A 26,519-nucleotide genomic window follows, 5' to 3' on the forward strand; every position below is an offset into this window, starting at 1 on the left:
TAATAATGTCACTGGTCTCATGAGAAAATCCACCTATTTTATCTCTTGTAAGAGTGAATAATTGAATCACACAGGTAGATGAACTTCCACTCCATTTTCACAAAGTGTTGGAAGTACAGTAGAGAGTATCTGAGGAGCTATGTCTGTTCTTTCCTCTCTTTGGCCATTTTTGACAACAGCGCTTTTCCCCCAGAGATCTTGGACTGGGCTCTCAAACTCCACTCTTGGCCAGCTGAAATGGAGTAATGTGACATTCAGTTCACTCAAGAACTTCTGTCATTGCTGCTTTTACTCAAGTAGAACATTTGCTCTGCTAAGAGAGTAGGAAAGTTTGTGTTGCAGCTAGCAACAAAAATGTCCTTATGGATTTCCACTAGGAACATCCAGCTAAGCAGAATGACGCATGCAGCATAAAATTTACAACAAAAAATGTCTGGTTCAAATTGTGTCCCTAGTCTAAACTCAGCAACCAACCTCTCAGTAGAGAAGTATAGTGAAAATTTACTCAGCTAATGACTAGATCTGCCAAAAGAGATGAACAACTGTAGCTCTCAGTGGTTTCAGTTGAAGTGGAACTCCTCCCTCCTACTGAGAGTAAGCCATTTCAGTAGCTGGGTTGTATAAGTTGCTGCAGCCAACCTTGAAAACTTCTTCTTGCTTATTCCTTAATTAAATGCTTTTTTTCTTCTTCATTTTTTAGGCTTTTAAAATTTGTTAATTTATTTTAAATGGAATTGTGATTATGCAAATCAGTCTTAGAGTACATCATTCTATTGAAATCCTGTTGGGCTATTTTTTAGTTTTAGCACTTAGAGGAGTATATTTTACAGCATAAACTATGTCTTATAGGGAGACATTTCTTCCTGTGCTCTGATCAGTGTTCAAAATAATTAACTCCTAGTGAAGGCAAAACACCTGAGCTGAAGCAGTGCATTATTGCACTTCAGCTGAAGTATTATTGGAAAAGCTGTAAGAACACAGTAAGATAAAATTTTATCAAATTTGACTTTATTTGAACCTTCATTGTCTTGGAACAACATATTTTTATCAATTTCAGAATGGATATAGCAGTATTAAAAGAATCAAAATACTGTTTTCCATAGCTTCATTAAAAAATACATGGTAGCCAGAGGTTGTTCCACTACTCAATATGGCAGCTATATTAAGATTACATCATCAAAGAATTTAATTTCTTTTATTTTGATGACAAGTGTTCCCTGAGGCTGCTATGTAGCTTTTCAGTAAAAGTCTACTGAAACTGTTTCGTTGAGTCTAATTAGTTGAAAGTTTTTACCCTGTGTTCCAGTGAATGCAAGCCAATCATCAAAATAGTTATTTTAGTCACTGAAAGGGTTGTCATTACAGTATCTATATTTAGATTGGATTAAAATGGAAAGATTGGTGCTCTGTTTACAAGCATGAAGACTATCAATATGATTGTCAGACATAATTTGTTGTTTATAAGACCAGTTTTTAAATGTTTTCATTTCAAGACTACTTCTCCTGAAGAATACCTGATTTTTTTGTGTCTTTTTGAGGGACTTAAAGGCTTTTCTTTTGCTAAAAATGCCTTATTTTGTCAGTAGTTTTTTTGTCTCAGTATAATTACAACTGTTGTAGTAGATATGTATTGTGAGACATAAAACTTGTAATAGAAAAGCAAATAATATGTCAATTTATGATAAAACTTCACTCTAACATATATTTTGGGCCTTACTATTGTATAGATTACAGTTCCATAAATCAGGAGACTTTTCTTTGACTTCCATGGTTTTGCCTTGGTATGAAACTAGTATATAAGATCAGACTGAATTGCATTGTCTTTCAGTTTAGCTATTTTGGACTAAAAAAAGCATATATTATAGCACAAATTGCTCCCTCCTAGTAAGGACTTTTCTTAAGTATCTTAAATGTGAAATATCATCAGCTTCATGCTCAAGAAAGGATGGACTGACAAACCACCTCCTTCTAAGAAAAGGTCTCTTGTACCAAAATGATAAGAGATTTGAAATTACATTGGAGAGTTTTGGGAATACTTGCAAGTAGAGCTATGCTAAGTTAATCTGACAGTATTGGAGTCTTTGTGGAATTTAGTGATAACAGCTTGAATCCATTTAAATCCAATGATTTTTGGCACAACATGCTGCTGTTGGTTACTCATAAATCCTCTTCCTGCACCTTTCAAAATGTAGATCATATTTTTACCAGTCACAGAGGAAGTTTTACATCCATCTCCTCTTTCTTCCAGATTGCTGTCAAAATGAGTGAAACACCTTCAAGCAGTTACTCAGCAAATCATCCAAACTCCTCCGAGAGTGAGCAGAGTTTGTCTGCGCGCCATTTCAACGTTACCGAACCGGTTGTGGCAAAACGGATTTGTTTCTATAAAAGCGGAGATCCCCAGTTTAATGGAATCAAAATGGTTGTTAATAGCAGGTCTTACAAGACGTTCGATGCCTTGCTGGACAGTTTGTCCAAACGGGTCCCGTTACCTTTTGGAGTGAGGAATATTAGTACACCAAGAGGGAGACACAGCATCACCAATTTGGAGGATCTGGAAGATGGAAAATCCTATATTTGTTCCCATCAGAGGAAAATGAAGCCCATTAACCTGGAACAGGCCAGCAAAAAGCCACTGCCCTGGCAGATCAGCAGGCCCGTCAGTGCTCGTCGGCGAGCTGTGCAATTAGCAAGGCAGAATGAAGATGGGTTTGGCCATCGGGAAAGCAGGATAACAACTCCCAAAAAGATGCTTGTTTTCAAAAATGGGGATGTAAGACTTAGGCGCACCATAGTTTTGGGAAAGAAAAATACACAAACATTTGAGGCCTTTCTGGATTATATGAGTGAGTTAATGCAATATCCAGTTGCAAAGCTCTATACTACTGATGGCAGAAAGGTAAGAGAAAGGATGAATACTGACTTTTTTTTAGGATTTCTTCTAGTATATTTTAAATAAAAAAGAAGTTGTATCCATGATTGAAACGTGGTCCTAATGTATGATCTGATGTGCTAGATTTCATGTTTACCTTCTATGCTTTTTTCCCCCTTCAGAAGGGCTACTGGCTTGGAGGAAATATACTGGAATCTTGTGAACAGAGAGAAGTTAGTGAGGACACATTTCATTTTAAGCAAAAGAGAAAAAAACAATTTTTTTCCTCTTACTCAGACCTTTTTAAGGCATGCTCCCAATTCTGTACTTTTATCCATTTACATGAGATCTTCCTTTAGTCTTAATGATATTTATCTGGGATTCTTAATGTTTTAGAACATGGTAAGGAGTATCTAATGTCTACATGCATTTTTATCATTGCACAAATGCAGAGTGGTTTGCTATTAATGACTTGGAACTCTGACACCTGATTGCCTATCATAGTTTCAAACCATGGACCAGGTTCTGTACCTCTAAACTTGGATGGTGCAGCACTAATAATTCAGATTTTAGTCTCACGTGCTGTCTGTATAATTTCATCTCAGTGTTTTTTCCGTCTGTTGTTTAACCACAGAAAAACACTTATGGTTACACTTAGCAGATACCTAGAAAGAGAAATCTGTGCAGAACTGGAAGAGTTCAAAAGAAATCTTCTGCTTGCCCTTCACTTGTTGAAATTGTATATTAGGTTGGGAAACTGTCCATATTACCTACAAGTTAGTGAAGTACAGTTTGTAAGTGTTAATTTGCAATATATTTTGGAACATACATTTAAAACTGTCAGACAAGGCTCTGAGCATTTTGATCCAGTCAGATCTGCTCTGAGTAGAGGGTTAGACTACATGACCTCCAGAGGTCTTTTCCAAAGTATAATGCTCTATGGTGGTGTCCTATTCCTTTGTGGAAGTATGAGTCAACTGCTTGCGCTGTATTCTAAATTTTTCCTCCATGTCTTCATATGTATACCTACCTCCAAAAGCATATTCATATTTCATGACTATGAGCAGTCACTGTGCAACAATGAAACAAAATTACATGTCTAAACGCTTAAATTTTAGGAAAATTTTGATCTGTTTAAGAAAATTTTGATCAAGTTGCTTCTTGAAGTAATTATCCACTATATTCATATAACTAGATACATCCTCACAGAAATAGGAATTGCCTTATAGGAATTGAAAAATTAATTCCATGCTGTGATGCATATTTAATAGTCTGCTGCAAATGAATGTAGAGACTAAGGAGTGAAGATATTACAGCTTGAAAGAGATGAACCTCTTACATTATTTTTGGTGGTTACTAAGGCAGAGAATTTAATGTTACTTTTTTTTCCAGGTTCCTAATCTTCAGGCCCTGATATTGTGCTCTGGAGCTGTAGTCGCAGCGGGGAGAGAGCCTTTTAAACCAAGCAATTATGAATCCCTTGGGTATTTGCGACCTGCTAGATTGCTTGGAATTGGAAATCGTGTGTACCCAAAAGCAAATGCCAAGTCAGAAAGTGAAAAGAGTAAGTTCTTTGAATTAATTTGTATTTTAATAATTTGTTTATCTCTCTCAGCATAAGACATAAACAGTGACAATCTTACTAGGATCAAGGATATTCAGAAAGGCCAGTTGAAACTGTTTATATCTTCTGTGACTCCTCTATAAGCTTATGAAAGATCAAAGTGTTAATTTTCTTTTTAAAATGCAAGTTTCTGCTAAGTACTCAGCTACTATGCATATTTTGTTTCTGATAGACTTAGAACATGGATGAAAATTTATGAGTATACTTCACTTTAATTCACTTGATTGCCATTGTTATTAATTTTTTTGTCAGAATTAATAATAACAGTGGTAAAAGTAAAACCTCAGGCTACTTCAGGGTCTCATTGAATTGCTTGGGCAAAACTTTTCTTTGGTTTTCAGAACTTAACAAGTGGAGGTTTGGCTTGTCATGACTTACTCTTCTTCTCTTGTTGCATAAATAGGAAAATTAGTATAGCATCCATCCACTCACAAATTCATCATGTTTTTGAAGCTGCTTTTGCCTAAACAGAGTGTTGTCCATTCCTAGATCCTCATGGCTGTTATATATACTTTTTAATAAGTTTGGGAAAAGATACACAAATATGTACTTTCTCTTTGGTTACTCACTGAGTTGCTCCACTGAAAAGGATCAGGAAGGATCACACTGATAAGATCAGGAAGAGTGTGAAGTGGCCAGTGGATGAGCCAGAACATGAGGAGCTCTTGGAGAGAAGTCAGGCTAGATGAATAGCCTAAGGGAAACAAAATCCTGCAGTACCAGAGCTTTAAATCCTATGGGAATTCCTGACATTAGAGCATCCTGTAGGGCTGAGGTGCTGTCTGCAGGAACTTCCTTAATCCAGAGTACTGCCTACTCTTGCTACAGCTTCATGCTGTACTGGAGAACCCAAGGAACACTGTAATTGTTACTGTACTGGGACTTTCCTCAGTAACCCTGACAGTGTCATGGAGCACGTTAATATATGACATTTGATTTCCATTTTCTTGAGGGAGGTCCATTCACATTCCTTGCAGTTTATTATCTCCTCACCAGGCTATTAATTTAAGTTTTTTTCAGCCTTCATGTACTTTGACTTGCACAGCTTGAGACCTGTTTGCAGAGCATAACTAATGAGTCAAGAGAGAATGAATAAGAACATTTTGAGAATGAAAGATCTGCAGAAACAAAAATCCTACCTAGATTCTGCTTTGAGACAGTCTCGCAATTGTAGAAAACCTGAGTTATTGAATATGATTATCTCCTGCTTCTAATTCTTAGTCAACAGCAATCACAGAAGGAGGGAGGAAAAAAACCCCTCTTTTTGTCTTTAACCTGAGAATTTAAAAAATATGGGGTGTAGGAGATATCACTGATGAAATGAAAGCATGGAAAGTGAAATTTCAGGATCTTTGTTCCAATTCAATTTCCTGAGACAGGGAAGGTGACATTTTTACTTTGTGAAGAATAAGTTCTGGTCTGTGTTAGAAAAATTAGTACAAGCCTTTGTTTCTTATTCAGTTCATGGTAAAGCCATTTGCCTCAAGTTATAGACATGTTTCCAGAACAGTAATATATTACTGTAAAAGTATTGATGTGAAACCATGTAAAAAACCAAACTTAAATTCAAGAAATGTAGATAAATTAATATTATATGTGTTAAAATGCTTTTGGCAAGTGAAACCTATCTATTAAATGGTGGATCATATATTTATATATATATATTTAGATACCAGTAGCAGTTGTTCATACCTTTTTGTGGGTGTACCTGCACTGTTTCCCTCGCACATGAAGAAGACCTTGGAAGACAGCAAAACTTTTTTCTTACTCATGTTGTTTTAGCTCTCAACTCTTCAGTGATAACTATGTGGGAGAGATAAGAAAAAAATTTTAAAAGACCCAAGTTATTGCAGAGTAATCAAAATATATTGTGGGAAAATATATTGTGTATGCTAACACATTTTGGGCCACATTCAAAAATCACTGAAGTCTAGAAGTATTCTCATAGGCTTTACTGAGTTTTGCACATTTTCTACAGTACAGACACATAAATGTGTTCCAGAATGACATGATTTAAGTTCAGATTTTACAAGGAGTTCAAGAACTTCAATGTTTCCTTCTTTACAGAAGGTCAGAGGATTGGATATGAACCCTTTTGTCACATGTCAGTGACATTACAAAGAGTAGTTACTAATGTACTGTAGATTGTTAGATTAAGCCCAAGAACATATATATTGACCTTGACTGACATGTTTTAGTGATAACTGTAAGAACTAGGAGGAAGTGATATAATGATCACTAAAGCATGAAGAGGAAGTAAAGCTGGTAGCTCGAAACTCAAACAAGTGAGTACCTATGAATCCTTTGAAAAGCTCAAGACAACCTCAGCTCTCAACTAAGTATAAAATGAGGTCATCCAGTACTTTTTTTAGGCTTTGGAGCTTCAAATAAGACTGTAGTTCTGGCATTAGAAAGAACTTATTGTAAAATAAAAATAAGTGGACAAGCGTTTAAATGCTTAATTCTTTATTAAGACTTTCTCATATTTCTTTCTCTGAAAACTTCATAGATGAATAGCAAGATTACCCATGGGGGTTTTTTCTGTACTTTCTAATGCAGAATAAATAAAAAAAGTGTGTAAAATAACACACTTCATTAGCATCTTTAATACTAATTTTTCTCCTTTCTTCTTTTCCTTTGTTGCCTGTCCACTGTCTCATCATCTGGATCCTTATCCATGGTACTTGCCTGCTCTACTTTCTGTCTACTGAATGAATCTGTATTCTTTCAATGTAATTATGGGTAGTGAGAGCTGAAATGGACTCTAGTTCAAGATCTCAGATATTCTCAGTTTCTTCTGATAAAGGATCCAGCAATGATAACAACTCAAATGATAACAACTCAGATTCTTCCTATGTTCTTGACAGCCATAATGGGATAGGAGGAAATCAGTCAGTTATTGGTGAAGACTTATCTGTGGCACAGTATCAAGATGACATTGAGAAGTCTGTTCATGTTAACCAAGATGGCAGTATCACAGTGGAAATGAAAGTTCGATTCAAAATTAAAGAGGAAGAAACCATTAAGTGGACAACCACCGTAAGTCGTGCTGGCCTTTCTGATAACAAAAATGTCTCCATCTGCAATTCTTCTGCAATGAATGTGGAAGACTGCTCATCCAAAGTAAATACATCAGACTGTATAAATCCAAAAGATGCTCCATTTTTGAAGAGCTGCAATAAAGGAGAGGAAGACTCGTTACAGCAATCCAATGAGGAAGTGTCAGAAAAAGAATCAGAATCTGATTTGAAAACTGCTGATTGTAATGTCTCTGAGAAGAACAATTCTGCAGATTTAGATGTAAGCAATGTACCTGAGGAAAATATCAAGCCTCGCTTTTATAGGCCTCCCACCCCTGGGCCAAGGCGTGTTAGACAAAAGAAAGCAGTAGTAGAAAGTGTCACCTTGGTATCTGAGAAAGATGTTCAAGAGAAGACAATAGGACAGTTTTCCTACAGTGAGGAGGTACAGAATGGAGAAAAAACATCTGAGTATTGCATGGTAGCTCATTCAAGCAGAAAAAAATCAAGTGTCAGTAATCCAAAGTTTAATGAGATGAGTGACAATGGTTTATTAAAGCTGTCTTCAGAAAATATAAAGGAAGAAATGCTTTTTAAAGTAAGCCACAAAAGTAGTGAGTTAATAGAAACCACAAACAGGAAGACATTAGAAGTGCCTAATGAGGATGAATTGGTACAGAATATATTGGAGAAATCAGTTGTGGAACAAGGTACATACAGTAGTTTAGTATCAACCTCCAAAGCTGACATCAGTGGTTTCATGCCATTGTCAAAAATTTACCAGACAGCTAGGCCAGGTACAGCAGATCACATCCATAGGTCATGTGATATTAAACAAATAAAAAGATCAGTGAGTTCTTTCATTACATATTCAGAATTATGTCAGTCAAAAGAAGAAATAAAATGCCAAGCTGCTGATTTTGTAGGTATTTCTCAAGATTCAGTGCATTCAGCCTGTGCTGGACATAGCCAAATGAAAGTGATGGCATCTCCACGCAGTAAGAGTCCTACTGAGAAAGTAAATCAAACAACTGGATTCTTTCCTACTGTTACTGAAAGTGAGAATCAAACCAGTGTCACAACTGAATCTATGAAGACAACACCCATTGAGAACAACGAGTCTGCATCATCCTTCACTGAAAAGAAAAAGAAGAAAAGAAAATCATCTAGCTTTCTAGAGCAAGATAAGCACCAAGAAATTTCAGGGATAATTAGAAGTGGGGGACTGCATATCACACAGGATTCCACAACAGAGACTATGGATAAATATTCTGAAATGCCTCAGAAAAAAGGATCTGAATATTTTGTAAAAAACAATGATGGGTCTGCCAATTCAGACAAAACCCTATATCTTGAAGATGAATTTGATCACCAGGATTCAGTGGAACAAAATGGATCACCATCATCTAATAAAAAAAAAGGAAGTAATAACAAGAAGTTAGCCAAGGTAAAACTGAAGTCAGGCAAAAAAAGCAGTATCATTTCATCTGCAAAGAGTGAAGATGGTCTGAAGACAGCTGCCTCAAACAATGAATCTGAACACAGTCAGGATACACTTAGTACTGAGAAAGAAGGCACACACCTTATGACCAGTTCTTTCAAACAGACACCTGATTCATCAGTGACTTCAAAGCCATTGTCAGAAGTGCCAAAAAATCTTAGCTTTGAAAAAGAAAAGTCAAAGAAAGAGAAAAAGCAAAAGATGATGAAAAAAAATCTAGGTAAAGGTGTAAATAAGAAAAATATGTTAGAGAGTGTCATTACACTAGAGGCTCTAAACCAGGAGGATTTTCAAGAGAAGGTTGTTGAGCATTCACGTGAAAACTATGTCCAAACTTGGCTGAAAAATTCTTTCTCAAATTCTGTCTTACCCCCTATAAAGAAAAAAGAAGGGCCTGTAGAGAATAGCAATGCTTGTTCTTTTCCTAAAGAAAGTACAGATGATTCTATAGAAAAAGAAGCTAGACTTATGACAAATAATGTGCATGTAACTGGAAAAACGCATCTACTTGAAGATAATCTAACAAAAAAACCTTTAAAACCTATTGGTAAATTGAGAATTTCAGAAGACTCAGCCAAAGATTCAGATGAAAGACTATCTGACTCTTTGATTCATTCTAATACATCTATACTAGAAGAAGCCAACTATTTACTAAAGTCGGAATTTCATCAGGATAGTAAGCTGCATTTGTTTCATGAAGCACATGACAATGATAAAAACATGGCAGAACTTGACATTCAAGTTACCAACCTATGTCAAAGAAAAAGATCTGAAGTTGCTGTTCAAGCTGATTGCACAATTGTAAGTGAGAAAATTGGAATTGAAGTTCAGAATAATTGCATGTCTAGCATGTTGCTGCATGAACTTCAATCAGCCTTGCTTGGTCTGCAGAAAGGACATAGTGGATGCATTGGAAAATCTTGCAGCTTTTCGGATCTTTCTCCTGCAGCTTTTGGTTCTTCCTCCAATGCCCTCTTAGCCTGGCTACTTTTACTGAATCTGAGAGAGAGTTTGATTGGGACAATCACAGATGATATGCAAAAAAATGCCTGTAGCTGTTCTGAAATATTTACACAGTTAAAATGTCTGAAACAAACTGCAACTATAGAACAAGCTGGTGAGCTGAAGGCTGTCTTCTCACATCTCCAACAATCAACAGAAAATAACTTAGTACACTTCAGGAAGGAACTTGAAAAGCGGGGCTCCACACATGAGAATGTGCCCACATCTGAAATTCCGAATGATACACATTTGCATGAACATGAAGAAACAGTTGAGCCTTGTACTGTGATGGACAGTGTCAATTCTGAAGAAGCTCTAAAATTAACTGGGGAATCAGAAAGCTGTTCTGATACAGAGAGGGATCTTTGTAAAGAAGCAGAGACTTCAGACATGACTGCTCCCAGAACACTAGATGGTGAATTTGCCAATACTAATTCAAATACCTGTAGCCTTCCATCAGCTATAGAGACACCAGAAAGAAATGAAAAAATGCCTGGTAGCCTATATGAAAAAACTCAAGATATACCATTCACAAATGAAGAGTCAGAATCTTCAGTAGAACCTAACTCCACAGTTCATAGTGTAACTTCTAATGATAACAATTGTATTTTAGACCAGGATACTTCTGAGTTAGAAGGAGAAAAAGGCATTGTTCCTGTTAGTAGTGATAAAAGTGAAGATGAGGATGTTGATCCAAATTCATCAGATATTGACAAAACCCCTAAAAACCAAGTTACACTAGATGCTGAAACCTCTCTAGAATATAATAATGAGGATTATTCTGTACAGGGTGACAAAGAAGATGCAGAAATATCTGAGGAAACCTCTGAGAGGTTATCTACAGTCTCTCCATTATCATTTCGTTATGAATCAAAGCAAGTTACAGAATGTGACATGACTGAAGGAGAACAGAAGTTGCAAGTAGAAGAACTGGAGAATAAAATGTGTTCTGACAGCTCTCAATTAAAAAAATGCTTAAAAAGTCCTGCTACTTCAGACTGGTCAGATTACAGACCAGATACTGAAGAGAGTGATAATAACTTTAGAGCATCCAGTGACTTGACCAATGAAAGTGGGGAGGAAGCACTTGAAAAACATTATAATACTGGCTATGTAAAGAGAACTATTGAAAGACTCTATGGCAAGACAGAAGCTTCATTTAAGCCTGACTTTCATAAAGGATTTCCTTATATGTCGAAGGTATTTCAAGCGGATACTGAAGGATTCCACTCTGCAGTGGGGGAAAAAATAATTTATTTTTCTCAAGAATCTATGTCTTGTTCTGCGCAGAGATTTTCACATTCCTCACTACCATCACAAGAATATCCACTAAAAGTAAACAAAGATGACAGTATATCAAGAAGAGAAAATACTCCTTTACCAACACCACAATCTGCTCTTAACAGAGAAGAGACAAGTTATGCTAATGACTGTTTAGGGGAATCTCCAAATCAACATTGTCAACCTAGCATTCAGGCTAGCGAAGATGAAGGAATATTGATAGATAAAGGCAAATGGCTTCTGAAAGAAAATCATTTGATAAGAAGGTCACCACCTGAACGGATTGGAATGTATGGTAATTTGGATACAACATCAATTGAAAGTGATGAAGTCCCATACTCTCACTTTGGCAACCTGGATCAGTACCCTGCCCTTGATGAGATCCCTTCTTCAGAACTTGAAGACATGGTAAAACCCCCTGAAAATTTTTGCAGCTACTTTAATATGCCTCATAATAGTGATTCAGACCCCTTTCAGGATGAGTCAAATACAAAAGGCAAACCTAGTCGCAATGGCAAGATCCTTCCTGCACCAAACAAAGACAAGACCAATCCATCAAGCATGGTAGGTTCTACTTCCACACAGGCTGACACCAATTTTCCAGCCTTTTCATCTGTAGAATTTAGATTACCTGATAACAAGGTGCATCCTTTGGAAAATCCTTCAAATGCTGGAACCATACAGTCTCAGCCAACCAGTGTTAGTAATGTTGATAGAAGTGCTCTTCGTGAAGAAGATTCTCTGGATAGACTCCATGCAATATGTGGCCAACATTGTCCAATTCTTATGGTAACAGTAACACCAATTAATGAGGAACAGAGAGGGTATGCCTACCAAAAGGCATCTGATATTGAGAACCAGCTGGGTCCATATTTGTTGGCCAAAAAGAGTAAACATTTAGAATGGTCAGGTCAAGACCTGACAGACAAAAATAATCATGTAACTTTGAAGAATAACTCTATCAATAAGATTGTCAATAATATCTCTAATAGGTTTTATGCTGATAACACCTTAGATTTCATTAGTAACTTTGGGATACTTGCATCCTCAACTTTGAAAGACACAAATGTTTTAGGGGAGTTACATATTACAGAGGATATGAATGCAAACCCCATGGAAGACAGAAATTATCAAATTAGTATATACAAACACATACCCAGTGATCTTGTCACAGGCACAAATACTGAGCTACCCAATAGAAAGACAAAAAAAAGTCAAACCTTAAGAATAAATTTAATTTACATTGTTGGAGAAAAATGTTCTCCCATGTTGGCAGATTCAGCAGAAACCTGTCACTCTGAAACATTTCTGACGTGTGACGCTTCCTTAAATAGCACTGAACATAAAGCCTCTGAAAATCTGAAAAACAAAAATGCCTTTCCTACAGAAGAAGACAAAGAAGAAGTAGTTTGCTCTTCTACAATGAACAGTGGAAACAGTAAAGATGAGAAAGACCTGGAATAAACATCTTGGAATTTCCATTATATTAGATTAGTGAAAACATCTTCAGAAAAAAAACCCCAACTACATAATAAACTGCTGTATGGCACAACCAGTAAAACTCCCAGTGTGAATAACTTGATAAAAATAAGTCACAATTGTATATCAGTGCTGAAATACAAATATTAATTAATTTTTTATGGGAACCACTATGCGAAGAAAAGTTGTACTTCCAAGGCAATGATTTCTTGGCTAGGAAACAGTTTTTCTGTGAAATATTATCTTTTAAGAGGTAGTGGCATACTAATAATCTAATTTTAGAGAAATGTTGGCTGCTTTTTTTCAACTGAGAACTGAAATTTGAAATACCTGCCCAAGATTTTTATATTCCAGGATATTTGAGAAGGAGTTTGAAAACTGCCTTTCAATAGAAATGCTTTTCCCAGAAGAAAATCAACAGATCTGTTTAATTTAAAATGGAAAGTAGGAAATACTATTCAAATGCTGTAATACACTAACAAGTAGGAAACAGAAGTCATGTTAATTTTATATACATACACATTATAAAATTGCTGTTTGAGATTTTTAAAGGCCAGTTGTAGAATATGTATGTAAGTAAATAGATTTTTCCATGTAGGATCATCCAGACACCAAATAAGGATGCCTATTTAACTCAGAGGACACTAGAAAAGGGGCATATTTAGGAACTGAGAGCAGAGACTGTTTGCAATGGACTTCCTGACTGCTGTTGCCATATTTCCTTCTGAGACAGCACCACTTACTCTTTAAATTGTTCTACATACACTGAAAGTTTTAGTTGTGTGTTCTAACATAACCTCTGTCTATACTTTAGAGATTGTATTTGTGGTTTTGTTTTGGGTTTTTTTCCTTACTTTGATTTTTTTTTTTTGTAAATATGTTGTATTTCGAGAATCCAAGGCATATGCAATATGTTCCAGGATCTTTCAATTTGTAGTTAGAGTTATTTCGGATACCTGTTTACAGCATGTTTTAATACTGCATGTATGTAGTAAGCACCTATATATGGTTTACAATTCTCAGTAAATGATGTAACACACAAAATTGGAAAATATTTAATGTATATTGTGATTAGGGAGAGTGCTTCAGTTTTTTGGTTAGATTTTAATTCCTAATACTGCACAGTACCCCTCTTCATTGTTAATGAAGTCAGAGGTATACCTGAAAAAAGAAGGTGCTGCTTTTCAGGTAGAGAATGAGAATTTGGCCATTCTGTACTGTTGAAGACCCTCTCTAGAATAACTAGTATGTACATGCTGTGATAAGCCCTGGGTCATGATCCTTTGGTTATCCAGATTGGGGACCTAATAAAAGGCTGACGCAAATTCCTCTTGGCCCAGAGGCTTTGATTGTGTCTGTGTGGGACAGAAGGCACGTGGAAGGGAAGTAGAAGTTGGATGTGAAGCAAAAGGGGTTTGTAGCACAGTTAGGAAACTTAGAAGGACTCAGTTTTTTTAGAAGTCCAGTGGCTGATATGTTTCCCCCTAAATGAATGTTATATTTCTGTTTGAAGTGGTGTATACTATGTAATAAACAAATGCTATAACTCTAAAGCAAGATGTATTGTCTAATGTATTTCACACCAGATAGCTGTGTGTTATTTCCTATACTGCCCTTGTTTCTGACATTCTTCTGTCCATCTCCACTTCTTTTGGTGTCCTCCTTCACTTGTTTTAGAACTGCTGTAAGTGAAGAGTCTCAATGGTATTTTTTCATCCCTTTACATGTTGATACAGAAATAAAACCTTTGTTTGAAAAATGCAACCTTTTTTCTATTGCTAGAATCCATCTGAATGTCATACGGCACTCTGTGCTGTAAATAATGTCTAAATTATAGGTGAGTTAACAGCTATATATCTCTCCAACATTCCCAGTCTTTCTGCTGGATTCACAGCACTCTGTGCTGCATTCACAACACCTCAGTGTTTCCAGATCAAGGTTCAGGAGCCTTTAATCAGATCCTTATTACTGAGTTACTGAGGGTTACTGAGCAAACTAAGCACTCGAAACATGAGATGTGAGGTACTCCCTCAGGATACAATTAGCAGAGACCACAGTAAGTGGTGAAATGAATATTAACTGAAAGACTTGGTTTTTATTTCTGTTAACTGAAAGAGAAGGAATAAAATGGCCACCTCAGAGCAGGACAAAAGGTTGATAGTGAGATGTACCATACTGTCATAGGGTTTATCTATTCATTAGTGGTACAGGGAAGATCAGAGAATTGTGAAATCATTTAGGTTAGAAAAGATCTCTGAGTCCAACCATTAACCCAGAATTGCAAAGTCCACCATTAAGCCATGTCCCCAGGTGCTGTATATACACATCTTCTAAATAGTTTCAGGGTTGGTGACTCAACAGCTTCCCTGGACAGCCTCCAGTGCTTGACAACGCTTTCAGTGAAGAGATTTTTCCTATCCAATCTGAAATCCAATCTAAACTCCCCCTGGTGCAACTTGAAGCAAAAATAGAGAATATCAGATGTCTGAGATGCACAGATAAAACAAAATTGTTTTCATAGTTAAGATTGGAGAAGGCTGAAGAGAGAACCTCACAATGCTAGAGGAACATACTGATTGACAGAGGCAAGAACACCATGAGGAGTAATATGAGATACTTTAACAGGATAGAAAAGCATTCAGCAAGCATTCTGGGATTTATAGAGAGTATGCCATACATCTGGAAGGAATTCAGTTTTATCTTGCTGTAATTTAAGAAGAAACAGCCAACATAACATATAGATCACAGTTGCAGGGACTCTCAGTTTATCTAGTTTAGCTGCTTGTGAGAGGGAAACTACACAATTAGATAACTAATTCCACGTTATTACCAAATCTCATTTTAAATCTTTTTCTCTGTAGTCATTACAGCTTCTACTAGAGAGATGGTCTAGAGCTTGACTCCTGCTTCCGATGTCTGTCATGAATGTTTTCTAGTTTCCATCCTCAGCCTACTCAGGGTTAGTTTATACACACATGTCCCAAAGCCATCGCTGTAATTCACTTAGAAAAGTCTTTTTCCTCCTTGGTATCCATCAACAAAATCAGACATTTTCTCAAGTTTTCTCCTATACAAAGATTTTCTCTATTTCTGCTAATCTTCTGAAATGCATAAGGTATATTTCTCTTAATTATAAGGATGTTAGAAGAAGACCATTTAATTTAATGTATCACTATTAAACAAGTACCTTGACTTTTATAGCACTAATGATATAAAATATCATTAATCTAATTGCAATGTTGATCCACTGTAAGAGTTATGGGGAATATTTAATAAAATTTTCTCACCTTGTGTCACAGATTAGTCCCAGTCAGAACTAAGCCCCACTCAGCTGCTTGCTTACTTCCCCACTAGTGGGATTGGAGAGAGTAAAAGAGAGAAGACTCATGGGTTGAGATAAAGATTAATATGTAAAGAAAAAGGTGCACACACAAGCAAAGCAAAACAAGGAAATCAATTCAGCTAATTTCAGCTGAATGAATGGTTTGGGTTGCAAGAGGCCTTAAGACCTATCTAGTTCCACCCCCACTGCAGTGGTCAGAGACACCTTCCACTTAGACTCCATTCAACGGTGGTTTTGAGCACTTCCAGAGATGAGGCATCCACAGTTTCTCTGGTCAAAATATTCCAGTGCCCCACCACCCTCACTGTGAAGAATTTTTCCCTAATATCTAATCTAAAACTGTTCTCTTTCAGTTTGGAGCCATTGCCCCTCTTCCTGTTACTCCATGCTCTTGTAAATAGTCCCTCTCCATCTTTCCTGTAGGCTCCCTTCAGTTACTGGAAGGCCACCCTGAAGCTTTCTCTTTTCCAGGCCGAATAAACCTGATTCTCTCAGACTTTCTTCCTAGCAGAGGTTCTTCATCTCTCTGATCAGCTTGCTGGCCCCCTCTGGATTTTCTCCAACAGATCAAAGTCCTTCCTGCGCTGGTAAAGCTTCAGTGTGTTCCAAACAAGCTGCTACATCTGTGTAGCTGATCACACCTCTGCAGAGATACAGATCCTTTCTTAAACAGTTCTTTTTCAGCAGAGCTAATTTGCTTTCAGGGTCCCTAATGTTTAAAGTGATGAGTGTCAAAGCTGTCATTACACAGCGCTGCATTGAGTAGAGCTGATATTTCCAAAGCAAGGAGAACCCCATATTTAGTACAATATTTCAAAACTGTGTTTGAAAGGTGATCTACATTCATTGAAATTTGGTCATAAAGGACATTTAGAATAAAAGATATGAATACAACCTGACATTTCTTGTCATGCCAAACATAGCAAATTCATTATCTGCCTGCTGTAATTTTGTGAGACACATATTTCTGTATTCATTGACATGCTATTACTTAGAATTTTGATTACCAAAATGCATTTTATTTAAGAATCTTGAGTTTAAGTAATTCAGCAAGTCTTTTTATCTTTTGATAGCTAGGAAATGGAATGTGTCAGTCCTCACCAGTGATGTGCCATCTGCAGGAACAAGCTCAAGGGTTTATATTGCATTGTATGGGGATCGTAGCAGTTCAGGTCCTATTTTTCTTGATGGAGAGAAGGGAAAATTATTTCAGAGAGGCAATGAAGACATCTTCACAGTAAGTAATATAAATTCATTGTGTTGCCCTCTTGCTTCCTGCCAGATCGCATGACATTTCAAACTCTATGTGATAAAATGGCAGCTTTTTGTATGTTGCTCATATCTAGAAATGAGAAACAAGACTTAAATGTAGAGCTAAATTTAGTATCCTTTCCCAATCACTTATCCAAAGCTCATTTGATTCAACATGCTTATTGTCTGTTGAAGAACTACTGTTTTATTTGCATTGTGCCCAAGAAAGTACCTAGAAACATACAACAGATACTTCTTTAGTTTGCAAATTTGAAACAGGGCTACAATATTAAAAATTAAATGAGGAAGTGAAGAATTAGGATATGGAGTAAAATTTTAACCTTGTTAAACACCTGCTGCTTTATTGAAATAGTGGCAAATTTTATACCTATAATAAATCAGTCTGAAACTGCCTCTGCTTCCAGTTACACAAATTCTTCCTCAATTAGTTTTATATGGTGATGGTTTAGGTGAGCCAGACTAGGTCCTTTATCACAATCTGCATAGTTTGTGTGTGTATATAGGATTGTCAGGGGTTGTCTACAGGTGTCTGCTACAGGGCCATAGGACAAACAGGTTCTTCTATCATTAGTATCCAGTGTAGCCACTCCCCTTCTGAGAAAAGGTGTTTGATGCCAGCCCTGATGAAGAGGTCACCTTTGCCACTGTCACCCTATAGATGTTTGGGATGCAGGAGTGCAGCTCTTATCCCTTTTCTCAGGAGAATCCAGCACCCCTGATACAGAATGACATTCTCCATCCATGATATCAAAAGCAGCCAGTTTGAAAGGAGTGGATGAAACAAGTAAGCAGGTTCTGACAGATTGAAAGACCCTCTTCACTACAGATGTTGTTGGCTGTTTTCTGTTGCCATTACTGAAATTAATTTCACCATTTAAAAGTCGTGATGACTTTTAAATGCAAAAATATGGAGGACAGTCCCATTGTTTGAGATCTAGGATTCCCCTGTTAGGCAAGGACCCACAGCACTGAATAAAATTAAGGTGAACCTACTCTGAAATGTATAGAAAGAGAAAAGGCTCTCTGAGTGCACTGTATTTGCACATAACTGTAGTCTGCCCTCACTGCTCTGCCTCTTTATCATTTATAACACTGAGTTCAGGGAAATTCATGATACAGGTAGCTCAGTTCACACCCATCTATACAATGTCAATGAAAACATGAAAATTAATTCTACGGAAAACAACGGGAGAGAAAATCAAGCCTACATTATAACAAAACAAATTATACAGTGAGGAAGGAAGACTGATGGTGTACTTCCAGTTCCTTGAAGATAAGCTTTCTATTTCTACACTTAAGTTCATAGTAAGGTTGTTTGAATAACCTTCACACAAAGTTATTCCCTCAGTGCCCTGTTATCTGTACTGGACATATTCATCCAGCCTGCCCAAAAGCTAATCTTTCAAATACAGCTTTTTAACTTGATTTAATTGAAATTTTTTGTAAAAAGAAGCATCAAAGCTAAACACAATTGTTTCCAAAAAATTGTAAGGCATACGCTCCTGGAGGGGTAGGGGGAAACTTAGAGGTATATGGGAGCAAGAATAATTTTGGAGCAGTATAGATGCTAAACTGAGACAAGTTTTATGGTCAAGAAACTTTTGCTTTTTAGTCATACATATGGTCTCGATTCATCTCCCACTGAGGCAAATATTCAGCCAGGAATTACTACAGCAACTTCCTGAAGATATTTAAATGGGATTGGCAGGCCAATTGGATTTTTGAGGGCTGTCTTTCAGAAGACCCAAATGTCTAAGGATTATCTGAAGTAAAATCTGTTGGAAAGGCTTGTTTAAATGTCAGAATATTTATTTCCTTGAATCAAAAGTCTCACCTTACAGTTACTAAATTAATTCTGTTGCATATCTTTTCCTTTTAAGAAAATGTTCTGTGTTTCCTTAGTTGTGTTTCTTTTACAGATCAATACTAGGAACATAGGACACCTCTACAAAATCCGTATAGGACATACAAATGCAGGAAACTCCCCTGCTTGGCATTGCAAAGAGGTAAAAGCAGTGAGAAAGAATTTTATCTGTCCAAAAGCAGTCACTATGATAGTGGATTCAAAATATCAGTAAGAAAAAAAAAAAAAAAACCCTGGGATAATATTAGCCTCATCAAATGCTTTCACCTTCATTTAAAGGATTACTTATGAAGTAATGGTTTTGTGTGGAATTAAAGCAGCTTATGATGTCTGGGTTGCCTGTTTGCAATTTAATATATTATATTTCTTTAAAAATATGTGGCTGGGCAGCAAGGAAGACTGCTTAACTTAGCTGCTACAGTCTGGGTCTTTGTCATGGTTTGATGCTGGCGCAGTGCCAGTGCTCCCATGAAAATACACTCTCCCTGGTGTCTGCTGTGAGATGTGACCAGGAATAAGCAAAGCAGGCCCCCACTTAGAAATAAAGAAAATAAAACTTTATTAACTAAACTACAACTATATATAAAAAGAAACGCACAGGAAAAATGAAAACCTTACAAAAACATTTCCTCCTCCTCCCCGCCACCAAATTTCCAGTACATCAATCCCTCAGATCACCAACTCTTGGTCCATCACCACCCTTTAGATAATCAATTCTCAGTTCATCAAGAGGAGAGGAGTCCTTCTTGTACCATGGGCTTCCCCAGGAAACACAGTTGAAGCCTCGTGTGTTTCCATGTCACTCATGGCACTGCCCAGAGAACATCTGCCATCGTGACTGCTTCCTTCCATGCCCAGTGCTCTCACCACTGAACACGGACCAGAGCTGCTTCTAGGTTTGTCCTTTAAAGGATGCTTTGTCCCATTCCAAAAAGAGCACAGTCTCACCTTTGGGACACCTGTCCCCCCCAAATTTCACCCTCTGGGGCCGGGGGGTCTCAACACTGAACCCTCTTGGCTCTCAGCCATTGCCTCCCCCTGGATGCAGTCTCTGTGTCACAAGGAACATGGTCCTGTCCATGGCTATAACAAGAAGAGTCCAGCCAAGGCCACTCCATCATCTCTTCCCACCTAAGATTTTTCTCTACTCTTCTGACATCTTTCACTTGCACGAACTTTCATCACACTTGCCCATTTCCTCCTCCATTTCATCTCTATCTCTCTTCTCATTCAGATCCAGGAAGATCAGTATTTGTAAGGTTTCTATTATTCAAGAAAAAAGTTAAAATCTCAAGCTCTGCCTGCTCAGGGCTCCCACGCTGCCCTGCCAGCACCTTCTTGCTGCACCCCTCCCTTTCTCCTTCTCCCGGCTGTGCTATCAAATTTCAAGGTAGCACAGGCACAGGCTGGCTCTCTCTCTCGCTCTCTCTGGGGCAGGTGGGTGGCTGCCCGATGCCTCCTGGTGCTTCTCCCACCCTTCCATCCTCGGGGCCTCTTCACCTCCCCTCTCTGTCCAAGGCCCGGCCTACCTCACCCGGCCGCATGGCTGCCCCTGCCCCGCCCAGCAGCAGCAGCTGGGCAGGGGAGGGCTGAACCTTTCCCCTCAGGAACCCAAGAGAGAAGTTTCCTGAGAATGCTCTGCTTTTAACCCCTGTGTTCTCAGAGGCGTATCCATGTCCCCAGTGGCCACACCAGGTGCCAATATTCAAATCTGAACACCTATTAGCTTGACCACAGCATCCCAGAAAACTCACTTCCTCTCAAACTATGACAGTCTTCTACAATCTTTGTATGCTACAAAGTGCCTGGAGTTTGTTTAAACGCACAAAGTCACTGAACCCAGCCTAGCCAAGTCCTCCCCAAATCTGTGGCTGATGCCTATGGGTCCCTATGCACAGCACCACAGCTACCTTGCAAATGTTTCTCGTTCTGTGTCTCTGACAAGAAAAAGACAAGAAGAAGTCCTTTTCCCTCCTTATGTAAAAAATATCTTGATGCAGGTTAAGCAAATATAATAAAGCAAAGAGAATGAGGTTGTTGCATTTCAAGATCAGGTTGGGAAGCATAATATAGAGGTTTCTGGACTGGAAACTAAAGGATCTGACTTTTATCCTAATATCTGATGTGATACTTTGTGTGCCAATTATATCCTATGCATGCTTGAAACCTTTCCATCTTTGTGCCAGAGCTTCTTATCTTTCAGTTAAGAGACTGCAGTTTATGAAAAGCTTTAAAAGCTGCTGGTAAACTCAATGTTTAAATTATATTTCATGATATATCTAGATCTATCAAATGCAGAGTGCCCACTGAAGTCAAATATTCATTGATCAGTGCTCAAAATCTGTGGCTATTTGACGCTTATCCTTACCCTGGCCTATGACTCAGAAGGAAGAGATCTAGGAAGTGTTAACTGAAGTTTAGGCAAGATTCTGTGAGTTCATACCTCTAGCCAGTTCATGTCTACACTGAAATATTATCTATCTAAGACTAAAATATCTAAGACTAAACTATTATCACTCTAAGAGATTTCCTAATAGAATTATAGGGATTATATCTCTTTCAATGCAAGTGTTGACTGCCTGATTATAAAACCTAGCTATTGGTTTTCCAGCTGTACTGAGTTTTGGAGACAGACATTTAAAAAGGAGAGACTGAGGAAGTTTGACAAAAAATAAAAGGAAACAGAAAAAAATGAAAAGTTATTATTAACCTTCTTTCCACCTAGGATATATTAATTGAAATCAACAGTAAAACTTAAAAAAACCCCAACACTTCTGTGTAAATAACACTTTAGTTACTTATTTTTAAGTTTTAATTGTCTCTTTATGGAATCTCAGTCAATCAGGTACAGTCTTTTAGGGAGGATCAGCCAGGACCAGGTCATTCCCTCTTTGCAACTGTGGGCAGAAAGTCAAAGAAAAGAAAAAAAAATGGAAATACATTCAAACCCTACAGACAGTGTTTTTATGGTTCAGAGACAAAGGAATACATTGATTTCTGGACTTCACACAAGAGGACACTTAGCATCACTCTTTCTTGGGAAACTACATTTTTTTTCAGGAAGAACTAAAAGGAAAAGAGCATTTTATACAACTACAGAGCTTTTCTGGTAGTTAGGCACATTAGTCCTCCATCAGTGTCCCATGGTTTCTGTGTCTGTATCTGTCCTGAGATGATATCAAATCAGGAAATGCCCACGGAGGTGCTGCTTTGCTAATCCAAATTTCCCTTTCAGGCTTCATCAGCAGACGTCGACAGGCTAAGGTGTGCCAGGTTTTTCAGACAAGATGAATCTTTGTTTTTAAATTTAATAGTCAAGCAGCAAAGGAGATAAAAATGTTTCCAGTAAATCTGAGTTTGTTCAATATTCAAATTAAGGAGATTAGATTCTGCAAAGCACATAGTGAAACTACAAGTAGGAGTGTCTTCCCTTCTCTCTGCCGATCCAAAATCTAGTGTAGATATGGGTATAAATTAGCATAATCAGGGACTATTAGAATATACAGAAGCCTCTGAAGTTCTTACTAAGGAATACTTTGAAGTACAAAATAACCTCTTTTCCTCCTTCAGCTGGTTTGCATATGGTCCTTTTTCTGCTACATGCTTGAAGCTGGGCATGAAGAAAATAATGTAAAGCATTTTGTAGGCCTCGGTGTTGGGGCTAGTTGGGGCACTTCCATGGCTTATTTATGTCACAAGGAGTTTTGAAGAATCAAAACCTGTCCCTTTAATTCCTGTTCTGACCAAAGTATAAGGAATAGAGATACAAGCATTGACAAGCTTCCTGGTGAGAAGTCCTGTCTGTGGTAAGCCATGCCACCTAGTGCCAGCCCCCATGGATGTACCAGCTGGAACAACAGCTGCAGCTTGTGGGAGTGCTCCTGAGCCGACAAAAACCTCTTTCTCAGTTGCACTTGAGTTACTCTGCCCTGAGCTTTCAAATATGACTCAGCCAAAAGTCAGATCAGGCAGTTGGATCCAGGGAGCAGAAATGCTCCAAACCCATGGTTTTGTGGTTATCCACAAAGCTCTACCTGCACAGATTTCAACAGCATCCCACATGTTTCATGTTCTGTTCCATCTGCTCTGAGATCAGCAAGCTAAATTGAAATTCTTGGTGCTATTTAGGTGCAGTTGCTGAACCTTTTCTCAGGGGAGCAGTTCTCTTTCCCTGCACATCGATGGCTGGCCAAGGACCAGGCTGATGGGGAAATATCTGTGGAGCTTCCTGTTTTCCAGCAGGGTCAGCCTATTCTTCCAGGTAAGCACAATAGCACATCAGCAAAATCAGAGCCCAGACTGATGTCGATAGAAGTGAGTTCATTATTTTTCATCAGGCCCTCTATTACTTTTTGGCTGCCACAACACTTTTTCTGCTTTGCTTTCCTGTTGTTACTGTGCATAGTCAGGTGAAAAGTTAAAAAGCACTGGAAAAGAAATGAGAGAGTCTTTAATGCTTTAAATTTCACACATTCTTTAAACGGATTCCTTGTTTGGCAAGATTTTCCATGCTTATGTTTTGTTTAAGACAAGGGCAATAGTAAAGACATGTCAGACATGTAACCACCATGAAGGCAGCATATGAGCCAGATCACAAACTCTGTTTTCAATAACTGAGGATTATAGCTCCAAGGTTACTATTGTAGCTGCTATTTCATTCTCTTTCTGGTAAGTGGCTCAGACTTCCAGAATACCTTTAATTTTTGGATGTGGAATAAAACTCTCAGAACAAATATTTCAGGAGGCTATAAGTGTTAAAATCTCCATTATTCACAGAGAGATTGTATAGTAATTCTAAAGGTGAATGATTCCAAAGGATATGAAAATTATTGGGCGTTGCTGTTGTTGCACTGTTTTAGTGTCCTGCTCTACAACACCAGTCCCTGATGATGTTAATGATCCCTCTGCTTGATCAGTGCAAAGGGGGTGGAAAATCTGTGCTTCTTCCTCCCTTCTCTTAAATTGGCATTGTCCTTTTCTGGAAAATTTCTAAGAAAATTACAAGGGCTTAACAAGAGCAGTGTGTCCTGGGAGAGATGTGTTTGAGGGAGAAAGAATACTGTGGCAGATTCCCATCCTATTGGGGTGTGATGCAGGAGGGGGAAGAGCCGTAACACCACTGGCATTACTTGTGCTAGGACTTCACTAGAACAAGATCCACCTGGCACGTGTCCTCTTCTCTTCCCCTCAGAAATTGTATCAGCTGCAGAGGACAAAATTAATGGGATGAGAGAAACTTCAATTCTAAGTTCTCTAAAAACTATGAAACCCCTTTTTCAGAATGTTTTACAATTTATCAGTGCTTTATGATGCATCTATGATCCCTTGTGTTGATCTTGCGAAGTTGAAATCGTAACAGGTATTTCAGTGGTAACAGATATTGTGGGTTCAGGCTAGGAGAAGAGGATATATACAAATAAAACTGAGGGGCAGAAGTCTAGAAAATGGATGTGGGAAAACGTACCTTGGGACAGTTACTCTTATGATGAAGAGATGGGTGGCCTGCAGTTATATTTATGCTTCTCTGTGATGACTGAGCTCTGACATTAAGAACCATCTTAAGAAGATCAGAAAAAACAGATTTGTGCCTCAAAAGTATGTTTTAAGAGAAAAAGAATAACTGGGGAGATTTCCCCCAGTACTTAGCAGATGCCAATGGCTCATAAGATGCTCTAGAGAGATAGAGAGGCTCATCCACATTCACCACAATGATTTTTGGTCTTGGGTGGTCATGATCTTCATGACAAGAGATGCCTCAGAGGTATTCAGCCTGCTTCCTCACAGGTTTGGTCTCTTTGGTCAGGAGACCGATACTGTTTTTATATGGGGACATACAAACACACTGGTATAAAAGTCAAGTGCCTCCTCACCCCTTCGAATAAATGCTAATTAATGATAATTGACATATCATATTGAATATGCTCTATTACCCTATTTGCAGTATATTTTCTTCCCCAAATGTCCTTTTGTTTAAATATCCTGAGATGCACACCTCAACAACCTCAGCTGGTTAGCACATGGTGCTAATAATGCCAAGGTTGTGGATTCAATATCCCTATATGGGCTGTTCACTTAAGATTGTAGTCAATGATCCCTGTGGGTCCCTTCCAACACAGAATATTCTGTGATTCTCTGAACATCCTAATTTTTGGGCTCTTTCTGAGTAGCAGCTTTCCTTGTTTCTGAAGTGAAGATACAATGAAAGATTTTTATTATTGAGTAATCTTCATGCATGAAAAGCACAAAGGCCCACTTATAACCAACCTCTCAATCTGCATTTTGTAGTTAACAATTTCTCTCTCACACAAGGGAGGAAAAAAAGAGCTTCTGTGCATTTCTACCAGCTTCAGTGTAAAAGGGGTCATGCAGAAGGCTTTGGAGAAGGCAGTTTCATCTCTGATTTAGTAACTGAAAGACGGCCCCTGTGTCTTTTTGCCAGTGTTATATTTCTGCATGAGACAGTGTAAAGGGAACACAGCTTTTAACTTCAGAGAAGATAGTTTGATAACAGAACAGTAGAGGGGTCTGGATTCAATGTGAAAGAGAGATGATGAGAGGCACTTTAAAACCAATTTCTGAATAAAAAGAGGCTGAAGCACTCTGATTTAACATTCTTTTTTATTCAAAGGAAAAACATGGGAATTAAACTGTTAAGAAGTGTTACATAGAGACTTTGTTGCTATAATGCTAGAGGACTGAGCAGCATTCATTTAACGTTTTATCCTCTCCCATTCTACTTTTTGTCCCTGTCTGCTCATGGTTTATGACACAATCATTAATTATATCCTGAGAATAAATCAGGGATACACAGTGTTGGTAGATGGTGGATCTTTCCTTTTCTTCTTACAGGAATTGAAAAGCAGGTAGTTATTGAAGGAGGAAATTGTTGCAATAGAGCATTATTGCAGTCCTATGCATGGAATTGTTGGTCTAGAGAAATTAATTCTCTCCCTCTGCTGAGGTCTGTTCAAGGGGCATGTGTTCATGTGGGTGCTGCAAAGAAAAAAATTGGGCAAGTAAATAGATCAGGTGGTGACATGTGAAATTATATGGGTAAAGTTCAGAATGAATTAACAGCTGCTAAACAAAAACTATTTTGAGTATCGAGACAGGCATACACTGGGAAAGATAGTGCCTGATTATGGTGCTAAGTCAAGAGTGTCAAAAGCTTCTGTGTGTTAAATGTGGGTGGCCTTTGCTACATATTTTAGAGGAGCTCAGAGGCTTGATCTCAAAATGAGTTGGCTCTCATGCCAGAAGG

The 26,519-nt window shown here is 37.9% G+C and overlaps 1 protein-coding gene across 1 annotated transcript in view; it reads left to right on the forward strand.

The window, feature by feature from the left end:
- The first annotated feature begins 2,260 nt into the window (after positions 1-2,260).
- The window catches only part of RP1 (RP1 axonemal microtubule associated), a 166,073-nt gene continuing 141,814 nt past the window's right edge, over positions 2,261-26,519 (forward strand). Inside the window, exons 1-5 of the mRNA XM_071449139.1 lie at positions 2,261-2,899; positions 4,265-4,436; positions 17,196-17,359; positions 19,314-19,400; positions 23,387-23,519. Of these exons, the coding sequence (XP_071305240.1) occupies positions 2,261-2,899; positions 4,265-4,436; positions 17,196-17,359; positions 19,314-19,400; positions 23,387-23,519 (1,195 nt within the window). The remainder of the gene's footprint in view (positions 2,900-4,264; positions 4,437-17,195; positions 17,360-19,313; positions 19,401-23,386; positions 23,520-26,519) is intronic.

This window comes from Agelaius tricolor, unplaced genomic scaffold (assembly GCF_023055355.1).
Source record: "Agelaius tricolor isolate 1412-34295 unplaced genomic scaffold, bAgeTri1.0.p SCAF_2, whole genome shotgun sequence".
NCBI classification, from domain to species: Eukaryota; Metazoa; Chordata; class Aves; order Passeriformes; family Icteridae; genus Agelaius; species Agelaius tricolor.